The 26,103-nt window shown below is 49.0% G+C and overlaps 2 protein-coding genes across 2 annotated transcripts; one reads left to right on the top strand and one right to left on the bottom strand.

The window, feature by feature from the left end:
• Window positions 1-14,424: 14,424 nt before the first annotated feature.
• On the bottom strand, window positions 14,425-16,929 carry LOC139047809 (neprilysin-2-like). Its single transcript, XM_070521943.1, has one exon. It carries the CDS (start codon window positions 16,927-16,929, stop codon window positions 14,425-14,427), a length of 2,505 nt encoding a protein of 834 aa, XP_070378044.1.
• A 1,824-nt stretch (window positions 16,930-18,753) lies between these two features.
• On the top strand, window positions 18,754-25,884 carry LOC139047368 (leukocyte elastase inhibitor A-like). The gene is made up of 5 exons (XM_070521193.1): window positions 18,754-18,915; window positions 19,886-20,033; window positions 21,456-21,828; window positions 23,196-23,591; window positions 25,107-25,884. The coding sequence occupies exons 1-5, from the start codon at window positions 18,894-18,896 to the stop codon at window positions 25,479-25,481; spliced, it is 1,314 nt and encodes a 437-aa protein (XP_070377294.1). The 5' UTR covers window positions 18,754-18,893; the 3' UTR covers window positions 25,482-25,884.
• The last annotated feature ends 219 nt before the right edge of the window (window positions 25,885-26,103 follow it).

Below are 26,103 nucleotides of genomic sequence, written 5' to 3'. Positions count from 1 at the left end.
AACATAATGGTTCGGCTCCGGTTTCCGGTTCAGTTACGGTTTGGTTCGACAACCTGGTAAAACCTCGTTATAACGAAGTTGAAGGGGGAGCCACAATCGCTTCGTCATATCCAGTATTGCGCGTACTGCACTATGAATCTTCATGGCGATTTCAAGGAGAATTTCTCTTAGTTCGTTATATCCATTGTTTCCTCATATCACGTTTCGATATGGCGAGGTTTGACTGCACACCTAACTAGGATGCAATTGATGTTTTTGCCTGAACGCCAATGTCCGCAGTTGCCTCTTCCAGCCTCTGCAAACGGGCAAATTTATTCTAATCTTTATTTTAGTTTGCGACTTTGCGAACGTGGTGTTGCCGACAACTCCTGACGTTACAACCATAAATTGAACCGTGATGTCACAAGGTACCGTGGTGTTTCAGGGATATCCCGATACCTAGCTCACAACTGCTACCTAGCTCACTAAAACAAATAAATAAACATTAAAAAAAGGTCTTACCCTATAGAGAAGGCAATCGACTGAAGAGAAATGCAGCTATAGATGAGGCCTCCTGATGCTTCCTAGCATGCGCGCGTGTGTGCTCTGCACAAGACATCGCAGGGCAAGCCAGCCAGGGACGGCTGTCAGAGACACGTGTTGATCGCCACGGTGGGGGTCACACACACTTCGTTTTCCCGCAGCTTGCTAAGGCTGAGAGCCCGCCGAGGTCTTTGTGCACGGAACAAACCCCGAGAGCTTCTGCGTGGCACACGTGTGCATGTGCGTGCGTCCACGCACCCGCTGAAGGCTCGTTTTCTCTCCCGCCCAACACCAGATGGCGACAGCTGACGTTCTATACACACACGCGCGCACCTCCCCCACTTGTCTTCGGAGTACACCGCTTGTATTGAATGGAACAACATAAACACACGAAAAAAAAGAAGCGTCCCTTATTATATGGCACGCTCCAGTCGGTCATCCCGCCGAGCGCCGAACTTTGGGCTGTTACATGCTCTCGTGTCCGTAGTACTGTGCAGTATTGTACCAACGTGGAAGTGGAGCCCGTGACAGTCTTGTCGAATGCGGTGCAGGAAAAAATGTCCAGCGTAGCCACTTCGGCGCGAGGAAAACCTGAAGTGCACAATGTTGCTTAAGATAAACGAGCACGCCTATTGAAAACGAAAATTTGTTGTTTGTTGTGTAGTGCGGGACGCGAGCGTGGCTGGAAATCGGCATAAAGAAGCGAGTGATGCATCCCTGAAGAACAAGCAACAACTGACTTTATTTTTGTGTTCGTTCAGCCTCTACGGCTCGGTTGCACACCCTCGCACCACTTCCCTTTCCCGCACACTCCGCGGTAATATTTTATCGAGTCAAAAGGGGAAAGGGTGTCTGACTGCCGCTGTGCGACCGTGAGGCCGCCACAGTTGCAAGACATTCCGCGCACCTTAGTGTCACTGATGAAATGTTTGATAAAGTGAGATAAAAGGTAGACACCGACAATGAAGACAATCTTACAAAGCTCATTACATTGCGTATATGAGTATCAAAGAAGAAATATTTGCACGAAAGCCACAAAGGTGGCTTGAGCAACATTTAAGTCTGTGAGCGATAGTATGACGGACAGTAAGGCACGCATCTTTGTTCCACGTTCCTGCCTGTAGGTTGTGTGTACAACACTAAGTAACCGAATTCAATATCATAGAACATGAATTGATGCGATTCTGAGAATTCTGTTTCTACTAAATACAGCCAACTCGTAAACATTGCCCTTACGATACATGCCCGTTTAGCTCATTACTAAACTCCTCTTGATAGTGCTGGCCACTGGGCTCGGGTGGATATACACAGCTACAAAGACACGTAAACGTGAACTGTACCCACATCTTCACTTGATCGTTGACGCTTGCAACACCGCCTAGAATGCTGTTAAGGCAACGTACGATATAAAATGACTTACGCCCATGAACCTGAACAAGAGTGCATATCAATCTGGAACTCACACCCTTTCTGGTGCAAGCGTGTGAGTTATAGACCTATCGATATACACCGTGATTCACTTTTAAGCGCGCACGTTAATCTGCCGTGTAGTGCACTTTTTTTTTGTTCTTGTTGTTGCTGCAATGCGATGCATGCGTGAATGCCTGCCGACATGCGCAGGCAACTGACTCGCCCGAAGGAGTGGCCATGGTGCAAGCTTCAGGTTTCAGATCCCTGAAGTACTATAGCGCCAAGCAGACGACACAAGAAGAAGAGACACGGACGAGCGCTTGTCTCTTCTTCTTGTGTCGTCTGTTTGGCGCTATAGTACTTCAGGAATATGCACCAACTAGCCCAACAAAAAGTTCTGCAGGTTTCAGATCACTGCACCGTATTAACGAGCCAGAGCAGCTCGAGCACCACAAACGCGGGCACACTTTCCTCCGGGCGCGCTTGCTTGCTTCTCACCCGCTGTGCCTGGTAGGGGGGGGGGGGGGGGTGAGGCGAGGGGTTCTTGCTCTTTGAACCTAAACACAGGTTCCGCGAGGCCTACTGCCGAGGCTTAACGGTTTCGGTCGCGGCTAACTCCTTTAGCTCCCCGCTGTAGCGCTATAGTAGTCTGGATGACACGTCGTTTATTTCCCGGGCAGTTTGGGTCTTACCCCCCCACCCACCCCCTAACAATCTCCCGTTGCTTCCGTTGCACGGTCCGGATCGGTCGCAGTATGAGTCCGCGCACGCGTTACTTGCACGCGAACAGGCATAGGGCCAATTGGACTGTGCCTCCCCCCCCCCCCCCCCCAATGCCCAAGTTCGGCGTCCACAATGGCGTGAGAACCGGGAATACCCGTGCGGGCATGGTTTGGAAGGTTGAGAAGTGAGGCCTTGCAGCGTTGTGCGCAAGTTTTGCGAGCTCTCATTTCGACGCCCAAGCCTTTTCTTTCTTTTTCTATATTTTCTTTTTTTAAGCAGTGATAGCTGTTACGTGTAGCTGCTACGACTAGTCTTGATGCCTCCGGACTTGTTGCATTTGTCAGCGGCTGTCGTAACACGTTCAACACATGGAAGCTGCTTTTTTTGTGATTGTGTGTGTAAGTTCGAAGAGCTCCAACAAAAAAACAAAAAAAAAAATCACACACACCGTATAACAGAGTTCGTCCTGCTCAAGTGGTATTCCCTGAACATAGTACAACATTCGGCAAAGAATTATATTTGAGCGTTCATAATGTCTGAAAATTTATACTGCTTTTTAAAACAGAACGCTAACTTAGAAAATCAAGAAAGGGGCTGACAGATGAAACAGCACACTGTGGTATAAAGTTTATCAACAGGAATAATGTGACACAGGAAAGCTGGCGAATGTTTCGAGAGGAGGACCTATATTCGTAAAAGGCTCACATGCCGAGCATGAAGCGGCCGCCTTTGACGAAGATAGGTCCCCCTATCGAAACGTTGGCCAGCGTTTCTGAGGCACGTACCTTAGCCCTGTTTATAACCGTTGTACCACAGAACGCAAACTTAGGAGTTTAGACTTGTATAGAAGCCATGGAAGGTAATTTGTCATAAGGAAAAAAGATAATCTGATTAATGGTATGACTTCTTACACTTCCTCCGTTGTGTCAATAAAATAACTGACCGAAAATTCGCCAGTACATGCGCTGGTGCTTATTGAGTAGATGACCTTGTGATGCAATAAAGCCTGATAATTAAGCGTTATAACTCACAAAAACGCATTGAACTTCCCGTCCGACCTGGACGCGCCCCTTTTCGGATAGCTTTGTTTTGCGGAAGAAACAACTGTACTAGAGTGACTAATGACATTGTTTTCGACATAGGATTACGTTTGCATTCAGAGTTATGCTCAATATATTTATCTTGTCATCACTAGTCGGGAAATTCAAAAGCAAGTTGCGTCTGCATGCAGAGACACCATGAGGGAAAGAGGCAATTACTTGCACGACAAATTGGAAAGTGCACATATATATATATATATATATATATATATATATATATATATATATATATATATATATATATATATATATATATATATATTTAAACTATTCACTACAGGACAGGTGTTGAAAATGCGAAAGTGAAGCCATACGGTATTAACGCCTGCTTACACAAGAAATCCCAAGAGTAGCCCCACTTTCGAGATGGCCGTCGAGAGGCATTCAGTTTAAGCTCATTCCAAACTGCTAGTGAGGCACTGAGAAACTGTTTATCGGGGTTAACAGAAAGCAGGACCACACTTAGCACAATCGGAAACGTTAGTACCTGACATAGTAAAACCCGCCGCGGTTGCTTAGTGGCTATGGTGTTGGGATGCTAAGCACGTGGTCGCGGGATCGAATCCAGGCCACGTCGGCCGCATTTTGATGGGGGCGAAATGCGAAAAAGAAAAAAAAGACCGTGTGCTTAGATTTAGGCGCACGTTAAAGAGCCCCAGGTGGTCCACATTTCCGGAGTCCTCCACTACGGCGTACCTCGATCATAATCAAGTCGGGGTTTGTGCACGTAAAACCCCCATAATTTCATTTTTGATGGTGTATTAAAGAAAACTAAACGTAAGGCGTTCTACGAAGAGTAGCACAAATCAATACGTGAAAGATCTGTATGGTTTTACAAAACTGCACCTTAGTAGATCAGCCAAACGCACATCCGCCTAGAAATTTTGCAAATGGACACAGGCACGGCAGCACCGAGCCATGTTGTAGGCTTGTGTTCTTTGTTGCGTTCCTTCTCCATCGAAATGCAACCACCTCAGGTGGCAGTCGAACCTGCAACCTATTTATATGGAGCAAAATGGCCCCGTATGTTAGAGGTTAGTCTGCGTAACAGCGTCGCGCGTCATAAAAATTTCGATCGTCCCAGCTGCGCAAGTCAGCGGGTGGGTGACTCTAGATTTGAATACGTCAGTGACAAACATAAGTTACAGCATATAAGAGATTGACGAGAGCGAACACACACTCTTTTGGGCTCATTGCGCAAAGACGTCTGGCGTAACACGTAAACGCATGATAGAATTGTCATATTCAGGACGCGGTCGCGGAGGGCTGCGAATAGAATGCAGCGCAACTCCGCCACGCACTCAAAGAAGAATGCGCGATTGCGAAACATTCGACGTAATGATAGCGACTACGCGACGCAACATGTTTACAGAAGACTGAGGGTTATTATCCAGACCCGACGGCCTTCTCTATGGCCGGCCCATTTCCCAGCCTGAATCTTCACACGCATACAGAAAAAATAAGAAAGCGTCGTCGTGTTATAACTAAGGCGCGCTTTTGTCACACCGCTTCGTCGAAAGACCAATTCAAGTGCGCGCCTCATTTCCTATGACGCGAAGAATAACGGTGCTCGTAATCTGTGTCGCAGCTGGAAGTACTCCACCGCAATACCACAATGTACAGCAGTGAAGACGTCCACAATGGAGGTGGCGTCGCTTGAACGGAGCGTTGATTGCGCAATGTTCGCGCAGGGGTGCGCGGGGTTCACTACGCGGGTCTTCTCGTGCACAGGCAGAAGGCATTACGACGCATCGCCTACCTGTCCGCATCCGGCAAACAATGCACGGACGGCGGTGGATTCCCCGCACGCGATTGCAGCCCACTACGCGCGTGTGAAAGACACATTGTGAGCACGCGCTGTAATGGGAGCCGACTCGTTTACACGTTTCATTCAGTGCCCAGCGTTCGCTTGGCCCCGTAGGTGTTCCCTGGTTGCGCAATGATTGCCGTCTCCGTTGGCGTCGCCTATTCCGGCGAGCACCAGGGGGCGCGCGGATCGTTCCCCCTACCACTTCGATAACAAGTGGTGGCCGCACCTCTGCGCAGCGGTGGAAACGTTTTTGGGGGCGCCGTATTTCGCGCGACACAGTCGCAGCTTGAGCCCCCCTGGCTCGCCATTCTTGTCCTAAGCGAGGGCCGGAAACGGCGCTTCGACTTTAATTACCTCGCTCGCTAGGTGGCCCCGCGGCGTCCGGAACAAAACAAGCGGGCCGGAACGTTGTCGCAGCGCTCCGCGAGGCTCGCTTCCCTGCGTGAACGCGGTGGACAATGAGAAGCCCGCTTGCGAGAGTGGAAAGGGAAAACGAAGAGGGGGAAAAAAACGGACTCCTGTACAACTAGCTTCCCTGCGTGAACGCGGTGCACAATGAGAAGGTTGCTTGCGGAAGGCGAGGATGTCACGTGAACGGTGGGATTGGGCGTGGGGCCGACAGGAGTCTGGTTGCTGTGCCAAGCGAACGGCGCCCTTTCGGTTTTGGCTGGGCGTTTGTTTCGGGGAGCGGGGCAAGTGGAGGGTGCAAAAGGGGGGAGGGGGAGGGAGCGAGCAGCGTCGAGGAGCCCCGGAGTCAGGTGCAACTGAGGTCCCGTCAGAGGCAGCTGACGCTCGGAGGCGAAGCGAGACTCGCAGGAGAAAATCGAGGAACGTTTGTATGGAGCAGGAAACGCAGCGCAGGCAAAATAGAAAAAAGAATGAAGCGGTGGGTGAAGGGGAGGGGGACGTCGTAATACATTGCTTGCTTTCGTGATAAGTTACGGTCTAACAAAAACTACGCGGGTGACAGGTTGTACACATTTATTAATAAAAGCCGCTTCGTGCGTCTTGAGAAGGATAAGATTGAGTGCGTAGTCGCCGGCCCCGTAGAAGGAGCCGAACGAGAGGCAGTGCCATCAGTTATTAAAAGTGGCTTAGCAGGTACGCCGTAGCAGACGCCAAATGTTCTGATATCATGTGTCACGGATCTGAAATTTACTGAAACTTGTATTAAAAGTATTAGGAAGGAACAGCGCCAACTAAGACGAACACAAGAGGGGAGAACGACACAGGACAAGCGCCATCCTGTGTCGTTCTCCCCTCTTGTGTTCGTCTTAGTTGGCGCTGTTCCTTCCTAATACAAGTATGCACCATCTAGCCCAAATGAATGTTCTCCTGAACTTTGTATTAAAAGCCTCCCACGGAAGCAATGCTCTTCCTTATGCCGTTAAAGACCTCACCTATAACACCGATTTCTTCCCGACCACATAACTTTGAAGCATGTCTGTACATATGGCGCTATTATTAGTAGTTTGCGCAAAAACCAAGCTTTATGGCGCTCCGAGAGGTAATCACAGCAGTATATATTCTCCACAGGGCCATATGGTTCATGTTCTCTTTTTTTTTTTCAAAAATCATATTCCAAATAGACACCGTTTCGTTTCGAAGAAACGTTTCGGTTTTCCAACTTTCTGCAAATGACTGTGCCCATAACGAGGATTGACAAAAAAAAAAATGAAGCGGCTACGTTCGTCTGCATGTCTTCTGCTGTTCTTCTGCAGTTCGTCTGCCAGTCCATTGGCAATAAAGTATTATACATGTCGTACGCCGGACTTATGACCTATTCCCTTTCGGTCCTTTCCAAAAGAGTAACGCGAATAACTCTGCCGCCTTACGCGTAAGTCACTTGGTCTGCCGGAACCGGAAACGGCTGCTCTTACGGTTACGAGCCTGGGAGAGGACGATTCCAGACGAAGCGGATATGGGCTCATCTGCGTTTCCGCCCGGCGTTGCGCCCTCCCGATGATCTCGGCGAGCTGCTGCGATGGAGGAGACCGTCCGGTAATGTGACTCCCTGCCTTCACTACTATCTCTTTCCTCTCACCCTCTCTATGGGTGGGGGAGTCCGTAGACCCCCGCCTTCACCCACTTGGCCTGTTCCTAAAGCACTTCCGGTACGCTCGCGCAAGTACGCATTCCTCCGACAACTTCTCGTGACTAACGACCGGCCAGCAAAAGGGGTTAAAATGCCCGGGTTCCCTGGAGATTCCTGCTTCTTTTTTTATGAAGCCGTTACAGTCTGTTCCAAATGGAGGTTACGTGCTCAGGAGATGCTGGGAGACCACGGACACTGATAAAGTAGCTCGTCATTTTCACGAGACATCCTTTACATACGAGTGCTCGGTGGCAATAGGGCTCCGAACAACCTCGATCAGAAACTGTGGTTATGGACGTGGCGGGATGGGGGGGGGGGGGGGGGGGTTGCTTTTGAGGTCATGCGAATCGATAAAATGCGTGGCACGCTGTTTCTGTCCTCTTCTGTAATTGTGACATGATTATAGAGCAGGTAGATCGCTGGAGCATGTCCCAGGCTTAGCACGTGCATGCGGGCGGGTCTCAGTCAATTCTGATTGAAGTTCATCGACACTAGATCTTGCACAAACGTTCTATTAAACGTAGCCTGCAGCAGGACATCAGGTTGTCAATGAACGTATAAATAAATAAATAAATAAATAAATAAATAAATAAATAAATAAATAAATAAATAAATAAAGCTTACTTTCATTCAATGGCAACCTCAGCGCATCATGCGAGAAGAAGATGGACATGATTGAATTACACTGCACGCGCAAATGACAAGAAGGAATGAACGCGTCCGTTTTGAAAGAACATATGCAGGGTGCCCCAGCTATAACATGGCCCAAAGTGCGATTCCTCTTTAAAATGGACTATTAAATCATAATAAATGCATTACTACACCCATAATTATCGGCCTATGTCACGAGAAAGTGATTGACGTGATGCGTTAAGCAGGCATCCATGCACTAAAAAATAAAAAAAGTAAGGACAGAACAAAATCCTAAGCACCTTTAAAGTATCGATTGTACACTTCAGCTGTAATTGATGGCGAAATACTAAGTAGTCGTTCCTTTTAACAGTGGAGCATATTCTACATCTTTCTGGGCTGTAAAATTTAAGTTACAGAGAGTAACCCTCTGAAACGTTGTCATAATTAAAAGGAAAATACACTGACGCCTATTCACAGAAACTTAGCGCGCAGTTTTATGTAAGTTTTAGCTCGGGGAAAACTCGCATTTCTCCATTAAAATACATGTAAACCGCAGAAACACTTTTATGTCACAACCGCATAACCGATTTACATGAAATCTATTGCATTTGATAGAGAAAGTTCAGTTGTAGTAAATCAATCAAGCGAAATTTGTAATTTAGATAATGAAATGTTTCACAAAAATTGCCGGAAATTGATTAAAAGAAATAGAAGCACGGAGTTTAAGAATTCGCAACTCAGCACTAAAACAGATAGTGTATTTCTGTAAACGGCACCTATTAAAGAGATAGAAAGATATAAATTTGTCGGCTCGCCTAAAATTTGCATTTGTTAGGATATTTAAAACAGAAACGTTAATACACGAATTTACAGCACAAATGAATTTTTTACATGTTTACGAGGGCCACACTCGCAAATTAGTGGTATATTTCAGAGTAGCGTATCGTACAAATTTTGTTCCCCCTATGTCTAACACTTGCAGTTTGCCAAAAATGTTATTTCATTAACTCTCTGTTACAGAGTACTTGAACTTTTTTTTCCCCAGCTTTTCAATTTTCAACAATCAAACAAAACGTTTAGGACTTTAACAAAAATTTAACGCTTCATTCATTATATTTCAACTTTTTTTTCTTCTTTTATATGCAGTAAGGCTCCTGAAAATCGGTACAGTGGTAGGGAAGAAACCCAATTTATCCGCCTTCATGCATCTAGGTAAGAGCTCCCGAGTTAAAGCTTCCTCTTAACCAACTCATTTGACTTGCCTGCAGGAGGTAGTAGTATTAAACTATATTAAACGGTAAAGAAGTAAGGGATCGGACGGAGAAAGCGTTCTTTCGTCGCCGGTGAGCAGACTCCTCAGTCCAGAAGTCCAGCGGCAGTGACCAGCCACCGCGCGTGCTCCATCAACTGTTGGTCAACAAGCATCAACAAGTTGGTCTTGCAAGCTCGAGCTGGACAGTGCTACTTCCCACTGGTCTAGGGAAGGGGCGGATGGTTGGGGCTGCTTTGGTACGCCCACACTGAATGGTATAGGGAAGCGCATACATTGCAGTTTATGACATCTTAGTTGAAATCAAGAAAAGGAAATGCGCATGGGCAGGGCATGTAATGAGGAGGTAAGATAAGCGATGGTCATTAAGGGTTACGGACTAGATTCCAGGAGAGGGGAAGCGTAGCTGGGGGCGGCAGAAAGTTAGGTGGGCGGATGAGATTTAAAAGTTTGCAGGGACAAGATGGCTACAATTAGCACATGACCGGGGTAGCTGGAGAAGTATGGGAGAGGCCTTTGCCCTGCAGTGGGCGTACCCAGGCTGATGATGATGATGATTCATTGCAGTGTGGGCACTTGTGTGGGTAGAGGGTAGGACGTATGGCGTGATATCAACTAATCTGCAGAGAGGTGTTTTTTTCTGAAGGCAACGCCAAACTACCGCATCATCGTGAGAAAGTCTTGCGTGCGGGTGGTGGGGCGGGGAGGGGAGGGGTGGTAGGGTGCGGCGTGCTAGGCGATAATATTGTAGTAGATGGGTCTAGGTACGTGAATCTGTATGAAAGCGTGACGCTGATCGTGCATGCACATGTGGGCAGTACAGTTGATTTGAGCCTTTATGCCTAGGCTTAGAACAAAAAAGAAATTTAGCGGCAACTCTGGTCCCTAAGCTTTTGCACTCGACTGTACAGCTTGTAGGAACGCATTTTTAAAGCGACTACTTTCTTTGACTTTCTTGGTTATTGGCCTAATCTTTTTAGCTGTGTTACTAAAGATAAAGTAGGAGAGCCTCATCAGATTCCCTTATCTTGCGTTGAAATCCCAAGCGCGTGAAAAGACAAGAAAGACAAGTCTACTGCGTGTCACTCGGATAAGCAAAGCCTAACTGAAACAAAATTGAAAAAATAAAAGTAAATGAACGGAAGTAGCGGTAAGAACGCACTAACTCTGAAATGGACCCTATGTAAAATTGTGTAAGCAGGCTTCCCACACATATAAAGCTTGCTATAACCAAGATGGCCACATTCCTGCTGGCAGAAGCCCTGTTAAGGACTACACAACCATCACGAACACTTGGATCATGGGGAGAACAGAGGGCGGCAAGAATGACGTCACTAGCTTGCACGTTGACGTCTTACTTGCGAAAATAGCCCGAGGTCCGCTATCTCTGTTAGGCCAAGCCATGGGCGTCTTGCGCTGGAGTTTGAGGTATAGTAGCGGCGCCTGGTGGCGGTGCGAGAAACGACATCTGGGTCGTACCAGCTTGGGTCGTATTGAACCTTGGCTGTGGCGAAGCACGTTTCTAGGCCGAGTTTTGCGTCGATTCGCACTTTTTTCTGCCCTGTTGCGAGTGCGAAAAGGCTCGTCACTTCTCACAGACCACGCTGCGAGCTCGCCGTAGCCTATAGTTTAACGAAAACGGACTCTCCGTGTGCCGTGGGACGTAATGCTAGGAGCAGAAGGAATCGGTGACGCCGATCCAGCCTCGAAAAGGCGTCACCGTCATTACTTCTGCGTCGCGGGCTGCCATGAACAAGATGGTCTGAATCCCAACATCAGATTCTGCCGTTTTCCTTCAAGGCCTCACGAAGTGGAGCGTCGGGCGCGCTGCATAGCTGCAGTTCGTCGCGCTGAGTAAGCGAAACTTCGCGCCATGTCGACTGCTTCACCTGTCTTGAAGCTTGCTTGATTATCTGCGTTCTAATGTTCGGTCTTTTGCACCTACAGTCCCGACAGCAGACCGACATTGCAGCAGGCATGGCTGGCAATTCACGATTCGAGACCCAGCCACAGCGACAATTAACAATACGACCGATGCGAAGTGGTGAAGTGACCAGGTGTGTTCAAATGAGCACAAATGGTCGGGCTCGTTCGATGACGATTCACTACTCCAATACGAGCAGCACAGGTTAAGAGAGTTAAATGCGCTCATCCTTGATCTCAAGCAAGCACGTTGAGGCAGCGCAGCAAGGCAGTATTGATTGCAGCACATCGATGTTCGAGCGCTGTCATTAAAACCTACATCAAGCGAACAGCGCACGTACATATGCAATGCATATGAGCTCGCACGTACGTGCGAGCTCATATGCATTGCATCAGTTATTACCAGTTACTAAAAGGGACAGATGGCCGCTACTACAACGCAGGCATAACTACTTGTTTAGCGGCATGCAGTCAACAAAGATTGCAGGAGGCCCGCCGTTTCGCGGCATGTCGAAAGACCACTACCGTCGCGGCGCGTACGATCGTGCGCTCGAGCAGTTCCGTATACATGATGCCTGCTTATCGCTGCTGTGGATTCATTTATAGCAAGCATTTCCTCGCGTTTGTGCGCCTGAATCTAGCAGCTAGCGTGCAAACCTTACCTGAAGTTCCACTTCGTACGCGACTCGCTTCACTTGCGATTGACACGGTGCTAAAACTTCGCCGCCTAATTCTTGAACGGCGTACACTTATTCGGCACTGCATAATTTCTTGCCTTTACGCAACGTGCCACCCCTGAAAAAATCTTCGGCGCCCGATATTCGCTGCAGGCCGTGAAACAACACAACCGAAAGTGGCGGGTCCATATTGTAAACGTGCTTTCCGAAGCAGACGACCGAGCTTGGTACGACCCATTTTTGCACAGAGGGCGCTTTTTAGCACCTTTTTCGCAGCGCCCCCTGGGCAATGCAAGAGCCCCATATATGTGTGCAGAGAAGCGCACCTGCATGTTTTGCATGTCGTCTTTTGACAGCGAAACGCGAATGCACTCGAAGCCGAACCTTTTAGAGCGCAGTTCTTTGGCGCACGTTCCAGCATTTCGCATCGCCCTTGAGCCTCGCCGTCGACCTCGCCGTAACCAAGGTCACGCGCTGCTCTAGCTGCGTGCCCTCCTGCTGCCATCTCTAGCGAGCGGCGCGAGTCTTGCTCTCCCCTTGTCTTGTCTTGTTTTGTCTTGTGGCCTCGAGAGTGGCGCGTACCCACTATGGGGGATTGGCCAAGAAGCAGGCGGTTTTCCGTATGGTTAGAAGTAGAGACAATCTAGATATAGTGGAGCGTGGGACGATAGTACTGTAAATTAGAAGTTTAATTGATTATTGTTAGGAATTCCAATAAAATAAGTAAACGTGAAGAAATGAAATAATATAAATTATGGATAATTTTAGAAATTCAGCAAGGTACTCTTTTTGTGTCTCTGATGAAATTATAAACTGCTAGAAAAGCATCCCTGTGGCTGGATCCCAGTGAAGTCGCCCCAAAAGAAAGAATGGTTGGCGAGGATAGCGAAAGGTTAAGTTTAGTAAATGAGTATTCTAATAGTTTTCTTTGTCTTAGAAAGCGGCGGCACGAGAGAAAGTAATGTCCGACAGTTTCAGGCTCACTGCAAAAAGAACATAGAGGGGACACTGCGAGACCAGACCTGTTTTAGTAAAAATTTAGAGGAGGTATGCGACATCTCAGTTTCGTAAAGGAAACTTCCAATTGCCTTGAAGGACAATTGGAAGTCCCCTTGTCCTCCAAAGCCGGATCACGTGTTCTTGCCTATCCTCTCGCCCCCTTCCTCCGCGCAGCACCGTTGCGGTGACTCTCGCCGCTACGAGGCACTGTTGCAGTTTTTAAGGGGAACAGAATTGGACAAGCGGCTGTAGCATGAACAGATCGTTCATAGTGCTGTAAGTGCTACTGTGCTGTGCGGAGACATTATGCGGTGACAGTGACCGACTGTGATTGTATGTCTGTGCCCTTTTCTTTATCTCTACTTTGGTATCACTTTAGCTCCCCCTCCCCTCTTTCCCCAGCGTAGGGCAGCAAACCGGATCTTCCCCTCTGGTTAACCTCCGTGACTTTCCCCTTTCCTCTGTCTTTCTCTCTCTCGCCGCTACCATCCACTCCGCCCTTCCCCTCCCTTCTCCCGCTGTCGCGGCACTGACACGGTGCCGGCAGCGGGCTCTCCTTGCCGCCTCGAGCCTGATCCGCGGCTCTCCACTCCTGCTCCTCCGCGTCGCGTGGTTGTGGGGCTCTCAGCCATGTCTCTCGCTTGCCCGTTTGCGGGGCGAGTTCCTCAGTGGCATTTGTCTCCTCTCGCAGTGTTTGCGCCTGGTTGTCCTTCTCCCGCCTCCACTCTTGCCCTAGACTTCCTCTTACCTGGCACAGGGCCGTTGCGGTGACTCGAAAGACAGTTATAGCGTTTCGTCCCCTTACTTCTACTTCCCACTCAAACCTTATGCGGCCACACTGAGGCCTGTCTGTGAGTGAATGAGTGTGTGGTCTCTACTCAGTACCTTTGTTCTCCACCCATTTCCTCATCCCACACCAGAAGAAACATTAAATAATTGCTAATATTCGAGCCGTCACCTGAGGCCACCACATCAAGAACTGCCGGACTATTCTTTACTAAAGTTTCTTCTTCTTCTTCGTCTAATATCCCCCCCCCTACCCCCAATCCGCGGCGGTGACCCTCTATATTATGGCTCGATGGCGCGCCGCCGGAGAGCCGGCTCGAAAGCGGCTGATCGCGGTGTCTGCTGCCCAGTCCGCAACGCAGAACCACCTCCGTTCGGCACTGCGTGTTCTCTCTGCGGTTGCCTGTTGTTGAAATAAGGCAGCAGCTGGGCTCAAAGAACGCATTCCCAAGAAGCGTAATCGTAGGCCATTCTTTTTACTTCGGTTTCACTGCACGTAACTTCCGCGAAATGAAACGAGAGTGTGGCGGTCTCCACACGTTGCATTCTATCGTTGGGTTCATGTAAGTATCGGGCGCGCAACGGAACGCTTGCGCGAAGAACCGGGAGTTCCTAAGCGGCACGTTGACGCGCCACCTGGCGGGCGTGACGCGATACCTCCCACGTCGATCCCAATCGGTCGCGTTGGTGAAGTCGCACATGGCGGCGGCGAGATTGTAGAAGAAGACCTGCGCTTCGTCGACAAGGCCGAAGGGCCCTTTCACGAAGAACCGCGACAGCTTCTCCCTCGAAATGGCGTCACGGTACATGGAGTACAGAGGGTAGATCATGGCGTTGTCCAGAAAGTCAAGTTCAGTCAGGTTCGAGACTCCGTCCACAGATGGCGCACTCGCGTAGTGGACGGCGAGGCAGTCCTCGACGTCTTTCAGACGGCTCGCCTTGGAACTAATCCGCCACTGCTGCCCGACGCCATCGTCCTTCTCGGCGCCGCTGGGCTCGTCGAGCGTCACTGCCCGGATCACCCCTCGTACGACGTGAGGCGCGACGACCGGATAGAAGACGGGGTGTATCGCGTTGCTGACTCCGTTCAGTAGGCTCACCGCAGCGTGGGGAAGGAACAGAGAGTTCCTGGACCTCTGCAATTCGTGCGACGGCCACAGCGACGACACGGAGAACTGGTTGTCGTATGCCGGCGAGTCCGATCCGAACGCGTCCCAGTAGAGGGAAGACGCGTGAACGTGGATTCCGAAGACGCTGGTCAAGATGCTTGTTCCGTTCTGGCGAAGCGGCGGCCACGACCCGCGCGCGTTGCGATAGTGCTCGTACTCGGCGAGGTTGTCTCGCGCGCCGAACTCGAAGCTCATGGCGTTCAACTTACGGGTCGCAACTTCGACGGCGTCGGCGTCCCCGATCCACGACCTGTTGGCAGCGAGCAGCGCCTTGACCATCCTCTTCGTTTTCTTGAACAGCTGCCTCATCTGCCTGTCCAGGTAGGATCGCTGCACAGTCGCGTATTCCCTGCCAGCAGTGAGCTTCGCGGCGATAGCCACGCCGTACTTGTACAGCTTCTCCAGGGTGGCGATGCAAGCCGCCTGTCTCTGCTTCAGTCCGCGGGCTTCGAGGTCGTGCGTGAGCGTCAAGAGATCTTCGCCGGCTTTACCGAGGAAAGGAGACAGCTCGACGAGCATCTTAAATGTCACGTAGTTCACCACGACATAGTCCAAGCTTGAGTTTATGACCTGCCAGAGGTCCTGGATGGACACGGCGTCGCTCACCGAAATGAAGGCGTCGTCGTCTACGGACTCATTAGATCCCGCTAGGAGCGTGCGAAAGTACGTCGCCCAATTCCAAGCCTCGGAGGATGGCAGGTCTTTGAGAGCGACCGCTTTGTACCGGGGCGACGTATCGTGCAATTCTCCGGGCAGCAGCGTGGCGGCGTCTAGCTCTTTCTCAAGAGCTACTATTTGCGCGCCGGTCGAATAATTCCGAGCCGGCGGTTCGTCTGCCACGCCAGATATGTTGCCGTCTGGTTTTTCCTCCGTCGTCGCTATCCGGGTGAGTGGTTCCGCCGCCAGACCACATGCTTGACTCGTGTTCCACGAGCATAGTGCCCCGTCCACAAGCTGCAGGTAACGCTTCTCGGAGTCTCCGTGCTGTTTCAGCATGTAGCGACGGTAAAGCGTCTCTGGAGGCCCCACGGCTAGAAAGACACCATCTCCCTTGCGACTAGGAAACGTGCGACTGGGCTTTACCGCGACCGTGAACAGGGGGTGAAGCCTCAGTAGCCTGTCGGCTCGCGCGACGACGTGGCTCAGCGGCCGGGTCAGCGGCGTCCACGAGATTAGGCCTAGCTCGTCTAAGATGGCGTCCAGCTCGAGCGAGACCAGACGATCCCCGTTAACCGCCTCCTTCCGGCACTCGTCGTACACCCAGATCATCTGCGAGAAGAAGTTGTCGCCTGGACCGACTTCTATTCCGTTCGATGCCTCCTTCTTGGCCTCGCGGTAACGTCGGAAGAGTAGTTCCAGGTCTCCGAAGAGGCGGACGGCGGTCGACAGAGGCGTCGGCGGTTGCGCGGAAGCGTCGAACGAGCCGTGCTCTTTGGCGCAGACGTGAGCGTAAAAGTCGTCGCACGGATTCCTGGACCGCACCGCGTTGTCGAGGACGTTCTGCGCCGTCCATTGGCACGCGGTGGACCGGCAGAGTCGTGGGTCGATTCGTTTGCGCGTCCAGTGCGGGAAGGACCAGGAAGTCTCGGTACTCGCTGCGGCGCGCGCCCTGAACTGGGCGTACGCCGGTAGCAGGTACTTCTTGGTAAACACTGTGGCGCCCAAGATTAGCAGGACAACCCCGATCACGGAGCAGGCCGCGCACGTGGGCAGAGTCGCCAAGGCGCTCTTGAGGACTCTGCGGCGCCCGCCTTCATTCATGGCCTCGCGACACGCTGCCGTCGTTGTCGAGCGCTTCTTCGATGGAGCCATGGCGGCCTCGCAATCGTTGTTGATGATGGTGATGATACTCTGTTGTGGCTCGTACCCACTATGCGGGATATGCCAAGAATCGGACGCCAGGATGTCGCTAGAAACGCAGAGAGAGAGAGAGAGAAAACAAGGGTAGGAAAGGCAGGGAGGTTAACCAGAACAGCATCCGGTTTGCTGCCCTAAGTTTTGCTGGGGGTGGGGGAAAGGGGAATAGAAAGCGGAAGAAAGGGAGAGAGTAAACACTGAGTACGTGTGGGAGGGACACCATACACAAGGACACTATAAACGGTCTGTTAGAAATGCAGACTAAAAGGAAGAACAAAGGAGATGCTGTAGTAACTAGACTGGTGTAAGAGGGAGCAGTCGGACTAACTGAAGGCAAAAATAAAACAAGTTGTAATCATGAAGAAAATAAACAAAATGTTAATAAACAAATTAGTTGATTGGTTGGTTTTCTCCACGAGAGGCTCGTGCCTACCATGAGGGAGTGGCCAAGAATCGGTTGAGATAAGGAAATAATTCGATTCTGAAGACAAAAGACATATAATGTTCCTTTCATTATGGTTGTCCTCTGATATACACTTTGCCCTGCCCACTGTGGAATATGTGGAGAGATTTGTAACGAACAGGACGAACAAATACTATAGTCGGACCTGATTCTTTAATTGGTAGGTGTGATAAATTGGCGACAAAATGAAACATTACCCAGTGCAAACTAAGGCATGTCTAGCGCAAATGTGGACGCTTTCCGGTCTATAAACACAACGGTACTTTTTATGAACACATTTCATGTTATCCATATGGCAGAATAAAGAGTACAAAAAAAGAATAAAGCGATATCTACATTCTGTAAACAATATCTACGGAGACATCTAAAGCGGAAAACAAAATCTGTTACACGACGCTCTGAGATGTACCACGTCTGAGTATACTCAGAACCATAAGTGGCGCACTTTTGTTAAGCCTTCGCAAATATTATAATGATTTCATGCAGGCTGTGTAAACTTGCACAACAAATATTTTTTTTTCGGAAGCTTTTGCTCAGGGAGCTTAGAAAACTGCGATCGCTTATGCTATTTATGCATTACCTCACGCCACTGCCGACGGTGATGACGACGGAGAAAGGTAGCCTGGAGTGCCCATATAATTACAATAAAGAAATCTCATAAATTTGGATGTAATCATGTATCCTGCAGGGAGGCACTGTAGCGACAGTCATCTTCACACTACTTGCTAAAGTTGGCATGTACCAAGCGTACGGGCTGCCGGCCAACAATGACGCGGCACTTTTATAGCCCCACAATCCCTCGCACGGGCGCGAGCCAGCTCACAAAGCACTGCGTTACTTCCTCGGACTTCAACGCCCGGCTGCTCTCCTAACTACAAGTTCTCTCAAGGAAATCACCCCGTATGCGAACTATGCATAACCCTGAGCTATAGTCGCTCTGTTGCATATAGCAAATTGTTCTCTTCAATATACTCTAGGTTAGGCCTAGCGAGATTCGCTAGGCCTAATCGAGAGCATAACATACTCTCTGTTATGTTCTCGGCCCGTCCTTTACTTGCAGTTGTAGCCACTGCATAGGTGAACATTGGAAGATGAGTTGTTACGAAAGACTATGCATCTTCTGACAAAGTAAACTAAATGTGCTGTTAAATGTACTAATGTAGTACATTTGTAGCTAAATGTACAAATGTAGCTAAATGTACTTAAGCTGTTAAATTGGCCCCCAAAGAATCGTCTGTACAGGTGCAGCTCGGTTATGCGCGACAAAAGTGAGCCCTTGATTCCTCGTCCGTCATTACAGTAGCGGGTACGTGCCATCCACTTGAGGGCCCAGCAGCAACGGCAACCGCTGGTGCGGCCGCGAAATGACTCGGTGAAGATGGAATGCCGTGTGTAACGTTTTCCTTGATGAGTGGGGTCCAGTGTGGCGCGAAGTCGACGCAACTACTGACGAGACATGCACCGGCTTCGGCATTCAGGTACGAAGTTGCGTGAAGTTGCGCGTTTGTCTCTATGGGCATGCGATTACGCAAGCACAATTTTGTGTTGGTTCAGCGGTTGCCCATCGTGTCGCGGAACCAACTAACACGTATACTACTACAGCAGTGCGCTTCATGTGTGTCTAATGTCTTAACTACCTAACGTTCGTGTCGAAAGTGTCGCTATGGCAGTGCAGCATTCCGTCGTGTCAGATTACATAGCGATGCGTTCAATGTGCAGGCAGGGTAACGCTAACAAAATGCTTGCCGGAAGTTGCTTCTTTCTGACTGGCAGCAAACACGTCATTATGCTTGCCGCGATACTGTCACAAAATGTACATTGTGCTGGCAGCCCACAACTTGGTTTTCGCACATAACTTAACCAAACTTAACCTGACAAACCATATGGTGACTTCCCCCGACTACAGGATCACGCCTCTGCCCTGCGGGAAAATCCGGACCGGGGTTCTTGAAAAAAGATTATTCTCTCTCTTTGGCCGGTGGAAAAAAAATATTAGAGCAAGAAAAGAACAGCAGTGATTGGGAATCTCGGGTGACGGAAACCAGCCAATTATAGAGCACGATGTGAGTTTTTCGGAGTTTGTATGCTGGCTAACGGAAATATAGTCCTTTCCACTGAATAAATATACACAAACAACCTGATATATGCGGCTGAAATCTTAGGATTGGTCGTCCAATGGATCCTGCGTTGCAGGTTGAGGGTAGCCCCGTTTGCGTAAAGGCAAAAAGGTTCAGCTTGACCAGTGCGTTGCAGTGCCCTGTGAACAGTGCCCTGAAGGAACGCGAGAATATAGTGGGACGCTTCCCAGGCGTGAAGGTCTCGAGGCAACTTCCATATAAACCTATAAGTGCATTACATGATCTCATGAAATGGCTCACAGGAAAAACAAAGAAACATCCATGGTGCAAAGTACGCGTACTTAATTCCTCCGTTTACGTCTGCATGCAGCTTGCAGTTTGTTCCTTCTTGTGGTGACAACTGCCTCTGCCAGCCAGGATCAAACTGCGTTCAGTACGGCGGCGAGGAATGTACTGTACAGAGGTGCAGCTTCACTCACGCTGGAGGTCCTGGAGCATCACGGGTCCCGACCGAACAGGTATTACGCACCGGTGACACACACAAACGCACGTGTTCAAAATGATGCCACTATACTATAGTGACACGTGATGTATTTTTCAAGTTTTTCATGTGAAGGATATGTCTTTACCTGGAATACTGTATGTTTGGCACGATTTTGTTCTATAACACGTCTGTTGTAATCCTAACTATAGGCACAGGTTCACCGGATGATGGAAACTTGAAGTTCTACACAGCGGTCGAACAAGCGATGCCTTGGGAGCCATCCCTTGTTCTAGCACTGCCGATGACGACGATTGTAAAATGTATGTAATGTATTCAAACCTCAATGTGGAGTTATAACAGGGAATCGGAGCCCCAGTCAAGTCGCAGCATGAGTTTTAATTCCGCTCTCCTTTCTCCTAAGGAACATAAACTTCGACCTACATTGAATCGAAAAATCGAAATCAGACGTTTAGTTACCTTGGCTGTAGCATCGTTCACGTGAGCTCTGCTGGGTTGGCCCTCAAGACCTTAAAATAAGTCTTATCCACTCTGGTGTTTGCGGAGCAGCTCCTGAAAACGTCTTACTGATTGCTTCCGCACAGACAATGCAGACGTGTAAACAAAGTGAGCATGAATATATAAAGCAAACACGTATGCGCGTGCTGCGTAAAGAAAGCTTGCGAAAACGGAAAAAAAAGATATTTCTTTCCCAGAACTCAAACATCTCATCACTGCCTTTCCTTGACCTATATCAAAACTAGTAGCCTCAACATATGTTAGCTATATATATATATATATATATATATATATATATATAGCACAAAGTGATCACTGTGGCTGGGAAGTTCAGAACAATCCGGCTGAAGTTTGCTTCACCAGTTAGTAACCATGCTGCGTCCTGCAAGCTGCTCAGCATAGCGCAAATTTGGATATTGTCAAAGCGTCATCGTCATCGCAATCATAAGCTTTTATAAGTTCACTGGAGTGCGAAAACTCCTGTCAGAGATCTCCACTCTCCAGGTGAGAGAGAGAGAGAGAGAGAGAGACTGTGTCTGTATCTGTGTGTTTGTGTGTGTGTGTGTGAGAGAGAGAGAGAGAGAGAGAGAGAGAGAGGCGGGTTTTTTAAAATTGGACTGGTATAGTGTGGTGGTTCCTTTGGATCGATTCTAATCCTTACATTATCATCCACCACTCTCTAACTGCCGATCAAAGCGATGAGTGGACCTGCACACGGATGACGAATCACGAAAGATAAAAATAATTCGAATATAACCGGCTTATATAGGGTGCAACTTCGGACACGCCGTATACATTTCGAATTAAGACTCTTTCTCTTACTTTTCCAGTTAATTTTTGATCAACGTGCGATTACGCGACGCAAAAGCATGCTGCAATTGGCCTGCCTTTAAGGGGCCAGTGGTAAATGAAGCCAATCGAAATCGCAAACTGCATACAGCGGTGCCTCGGAGCAGAGGGAACGCAACGCGCTCCTGTCTCCGCTGGCGCTCGCCCTGTCGTTCGCCGTCGTGCTGGAGGGCTCGGTGGCCGGCACAATAGACCGCATTCTCGAGACGCTGCACTGGCAGCTGCTCAGGGACCCGGACATCCGCTACGTCATGGCGCGCTCCCTGCACCGCCTCTCGCAGCTGCCGAACGACAGCGTCCGAGTCGAGGCGGCCGCCTTCGTGCAGCGCGACTTCGACGTCGTCCGGGCGTACCGGGAGTCCCTGGACACGTACTACGGAGCCGACGTCCTGCTGGTCAACTTCCTCGACCAGAGGGCGGCGCTCGTGGCCATCAACTCGTGGGTGTGCCGAGTGACGTCACGCGTAAGTCGACGAGCACTATGTCATCATCCTCATCATCATTACCATCATCAACCTGGTTACGCCCACTGCAGGGCAAAGGCCTCTCCCATACTTCTCCAACAACCCCGGTCATGTACTATTTGTGGCCATGTCGTCCCTGATCTCATCCGCCCACCTAACTTTCTGCCGCTCCCTGCTACTCTTCCCTTCCCTTGGAATCCAGTCCGTAACCCTTAGTGACCATCGGTTATCTACTCTCCTGATTACATGTCCTGCCCATGCCCATTTCTTTTTCGTGATTTCAACACGTCATCATCATCATCATCAGCCTGGTTACGCCCACTGCAGGGCAAAGGCCTCTCCCATATTTCTCCAACAACCCCGGTCATGTACTAATTGTGGCCATGCCGTCCCTGCAAACTTCTTAATCTCATCCACCCACATAACTTTCTGCCGCCCCCTGCTACGCTTCCCTTCCCTTGGAATCCAGATGGACCCTTAATGACCATCGGTTATCTACCCTCCTGATTACATGTCCTGCCCATGCCCATTTCTTTTTCTTGATTTCAACTAAGATGTCATTAACTCGCGTTTGTTCCCTCACCCAATCTGCTCTTTTGTTATCCCTTAACGTTACACCTATCATTCTTCTTTCCATAGCTCGTTGCGTCGTCCTCAATTTGAGTAGAACCCTTTTCGTAAGCCTCCAGGTTTCTGCCCCGTAGGTGTGTACTGGTAAGACACAGCTATTATACACTTAGCACTATGTAGTTTCATGTATATAACCGGCCGCGGTATATACTGTAGCTCGTAGCGGCTGTTGCGTGGTGCTGCTAAGCTCGACGTCGCGGGTTCGGTCCCCACCGCGGTGGAGGCATTGCAGCGGGGGCTAAATGCAAAAAAATAAAAAAGCCGTCGTGAACTGCGATTTTAAGGGCACGATGAGGAACCTCAAGCGGTGAAAAGTAATACGGAGTCCTTCACTACTGCGTGCCTCATAATTAGGTGGCGGTTTTCGCAGGCAGAACCTCAGAATTGGTCTTGTATAGTTGCGTCGTAAGTCAGTCCATAACTGACACCCTTTCCCCGAAATTGGACGTAACTATGGGATTATAAACCAATTGACACCCCATTCACTCTTGTAGGTAACGTGTAAGGGCGAGAGTTACAGACTGATTTACAATCTTATTCACTTTTGTGGGCGTAAATTATTTTGCGGTGTCGAAATTACTAAATCCGCATAATTTCAATTTCGAACTAAACGAACTTTTTTTGCTTCCCTAGCAGCGAATGGTTTCTCCCCGAAACTTTCCAGCGCGTTCGAATTATGAGAGAAGTCGATTTAAGCAAGATCTAATTAGCGGACGTCGACTGTATCTACACTTAAGGTAATCCTGAGGCTGCTCCTGGACAAGACGTCGGAGATCGATTCCAAATCGAGGTTCGTGGCGACGGGCGTCCTGACGCTGAAGCTGGCGTTCGACCGGCCCTTCCTGAATCCGAGAGTCCAGCTACCCTTCTTCACCTCTCCAGTGGAATCGCAGTCCGTCGAGTCCATGCACACCACGGGAACGTTCGGCTACAAACGGTTCGCGGACCATGGCTTCGAAGCTGTGGCCCTGCCCCTGCTATCCGGGAACCTCAGCTTGCTCCTTTTGATGCCTGTCGACGGTTCCACCTTGGCCGCCGTCCGCAAGACCCTCGTCACGCATCCGGACCTGCTGCTCAACCTCGAGGCCGAGATGGAGCCGACCGTTGTCGAAGTCACGCTTCCTCGGTTTAAGGTAGGGATCGTTTCTACACCAATGGCGCCGCAGAAGGTAAGTGATGACGGGAAATGTCGGGATGACGGTGAACACACGTACGCACATACCCTGAAGTGAATCATTATTCGAGAACGCTCAGAACGCCTATAATATACAAGCACGTGGTATACAAAGATATAAGGGTTTACGTGCCAAAACCACTTTTTGATTATGAGGCACGCCGTAGTGGAGGTCTCCGGAAATTTCGACCCCCTGGGCTTCTTTAACGTGAACCTATATCTAAGAACACGGGTGTTTTCGCATTTCACCCCCATCGAAATGCGGCCGCCGTGGCCGCGATTCGATCCCGCGACCTCGTGCTTAGCAGCCCAACACCATGGCCACTTTGTGGTATAATGTGATGTTATCTATCGAAAGACAAATTCTTTTTTCATGCAACGCAATTGACGGATGGGTGATTAACCTACCTTTGAATTTCACTAGGAAAGAATGTTTTTGAATAAATCGCACCACTACATGTGGCAACGTGTCGTGCTGTATTGATACTGTCAGTTTTTGACTAAAACTTAAAGGTCGGCGTTGTGTTCAGCGTGCCTAGTTTTCTTGTCCTCGTTAATTTTATGTGGCGTAATTAAATCGGAAATTGATCCATACCAACTCTTCCAACTTTTTTGCTGTCTTTTTTTTCTCTCTCCACATACGTAATGAAGAGACTGTGTTGCGAGAATTTACTGTAGCCCTTGAGAAAAGTCGCTCCACCGACCGAAAACCGAAGATCACTAGAAGTTGTGCTTCTCAAGAGAACATGATATATATATATATATATATATATATATATATATATATATATATATATATATATATATATATATATATATATATATATATATATATATATATATATATATATATATGTATATATATATGAGACTGGATTTCAGCTGCAGGAGATGAGTCAATATGTGGATGACATAGTCTCTGATTTTCGATTTTCCACTGATTCAACCATGTACCTAGGTAAAGGCATGTTCTAAGTGTATACAAGGGGCGCACCCACAAGAAAAAAAACGAACAAACAAACAACCAAACAGAACAGCAGAGTTACGCGACCAAGTAGTATGAAGAGAGTTTCTGTGAAGCTGTCGGTGAGACCGCACCCCTATCCCGCTCGAGTTTGGAACTACACTGAAAAGAAAGTTTGGTTCGTTCTTGGTGGTAGCACGATGCACCTATTCGGCTCCCGCACTTGCACCTTCGCCCACGCATAACATTTATCCTTCTACGCATACCCCCATTCTTTCCACATTTCAGCAGGCTATGTGACCTTTCGTTCCTCGAAAGTGCGTGGACGATTTCAAATGCGCGCTTTCGTCCTTGACACACTCGGCGATTTACGTTTTCTAGCCGACGCGGTCGAAACGACAAATTCGCAGCAAAACAAAACTTTTTTTTTTCTGGGTTCAAATCGACGTTAGCGATAACGCAGCAGATTAAGTTCTTACGTTTGTTTGTTTTTTCGCGCCCTTTCGCAAGGTGACCGCCGTATGCGGACTCAAGTCGGCACTGACCTCGCTGGGACACGAGTTCCTGTTCGACCGCTTCAAAACCAACATGGGGGCGGTCAGCCGGCACGGTCACGCCTACGTGTCCAACATCCTGAACGCCGTGTCGCTCGACGTCGGGCCCATCACGACGACGACGACGACGACGACGACGGCGTCCGGACACGAAACGGACGCGCCGGTGAACGAAGCTACCGACGCCTCGATGACGAATCCCGCTGTAGCCTTTCACGTGAACAAGCCTTTCATCTACGTGGTGGTCGACAAAGCAGACGGCTTGCCTCTGGCCGTCGGACAGTTTGTGGATCCATCGGGCACAGCCAACGAGGCTACCAGCAAGTTGTGAAGGCTAAAAGGCTTACCACTAGTGCAATGTCCTCCGAGATCCAGACGTGCAGTGAGCTCGGAGGCATTGCGAATTTTGGCTTTTGGGTGAAAGCGCACGCACGGCCGAGTGGACGTGAGAGGGTGAAAAAAAAGCGCTTGCCTAGAAATGTACTCATTACGCACACGGCATGATACCGCATCGCTTACTTATCGCGAATACCAGGTGCGCCGTCAGTATTAACCAAATTTGATTAAATTGCGCCAGGAATGTTTCACAACTTGCAGATATAGCCCATAATTATACGACTGTGATTAGGATAAACGCATGATAGGTGAGCTTTGACAAGACCGAACGGAATTTGAGTCGAATTTGTTTGTGAATATTACGTTGTGGCTGCTGGAATATATTACTGCAAACGCAATTTGTCAAGTGAACATTTCATTCTGGCGCCCGGTTCTTTAGATATCAATTTTTTCTTTCTTACGAAAATGTTGATCGGTTAATTTATGGTCTATTACAATTCTTCCACGTCACTGAATGTCGCATTTTTCCCGAAAATGGGGATAACTCCCGCACAGTCTTTTAGTGCTTAGATTTTGGATAAACAAAAGTGCCAGCCAGCCAATAAAAATGTTTTAAT

Source organism: Dermacentor albipictus, chromosome 7 (genome assembly GCF_038994185.2).
Source record: "Dermacentor albipictus isolate Rhodes 1998 colony chromosome 7, USDA_Dalb.pri_finalv2, whole genome shotgun sequence".
NCBI lineage: Eukaryota > Metazoa > Arthropoda > Arachnida > Ixodida > Ixodidae > Dermacentor > Dermacentor albipictus.
The sequence above is the reverse complement of the archived record's forward strand: the minus strand, read 5'-3'. Positions and strand labels throughout refer to the sequence as shown.

Bases quoted from the DNA above. Each gene is read 5' to 3' on its own strand.
- LOC139047809 (XM_070521943.1), bottom strand. From the start codon at position 16,929: ATGGCTCCATCGAAGAAGCGCTCGACAACGACGGCAGCGTGTCGCGAG.
- LOC139047368 (XM_070521193.1), top strand. From the start codon at position 18,894: ATGCACCGGCTTCGGCATTCAG. The intron at 18,916-19,885 runs GTACGAAGTTGC...GTCTGCATGCAG, and splicing joins GCACCGGCTTCGGCATTCAG to CTTGCAGTTTGTTCCTTCTT. The intron at 20,034-21,455 runs GTATTACGCACC...AACTGCATACAG, and splicing joins CACGGGTCCCGACCGAACAG to CGGTGCCTCGGAGCAGAGGG.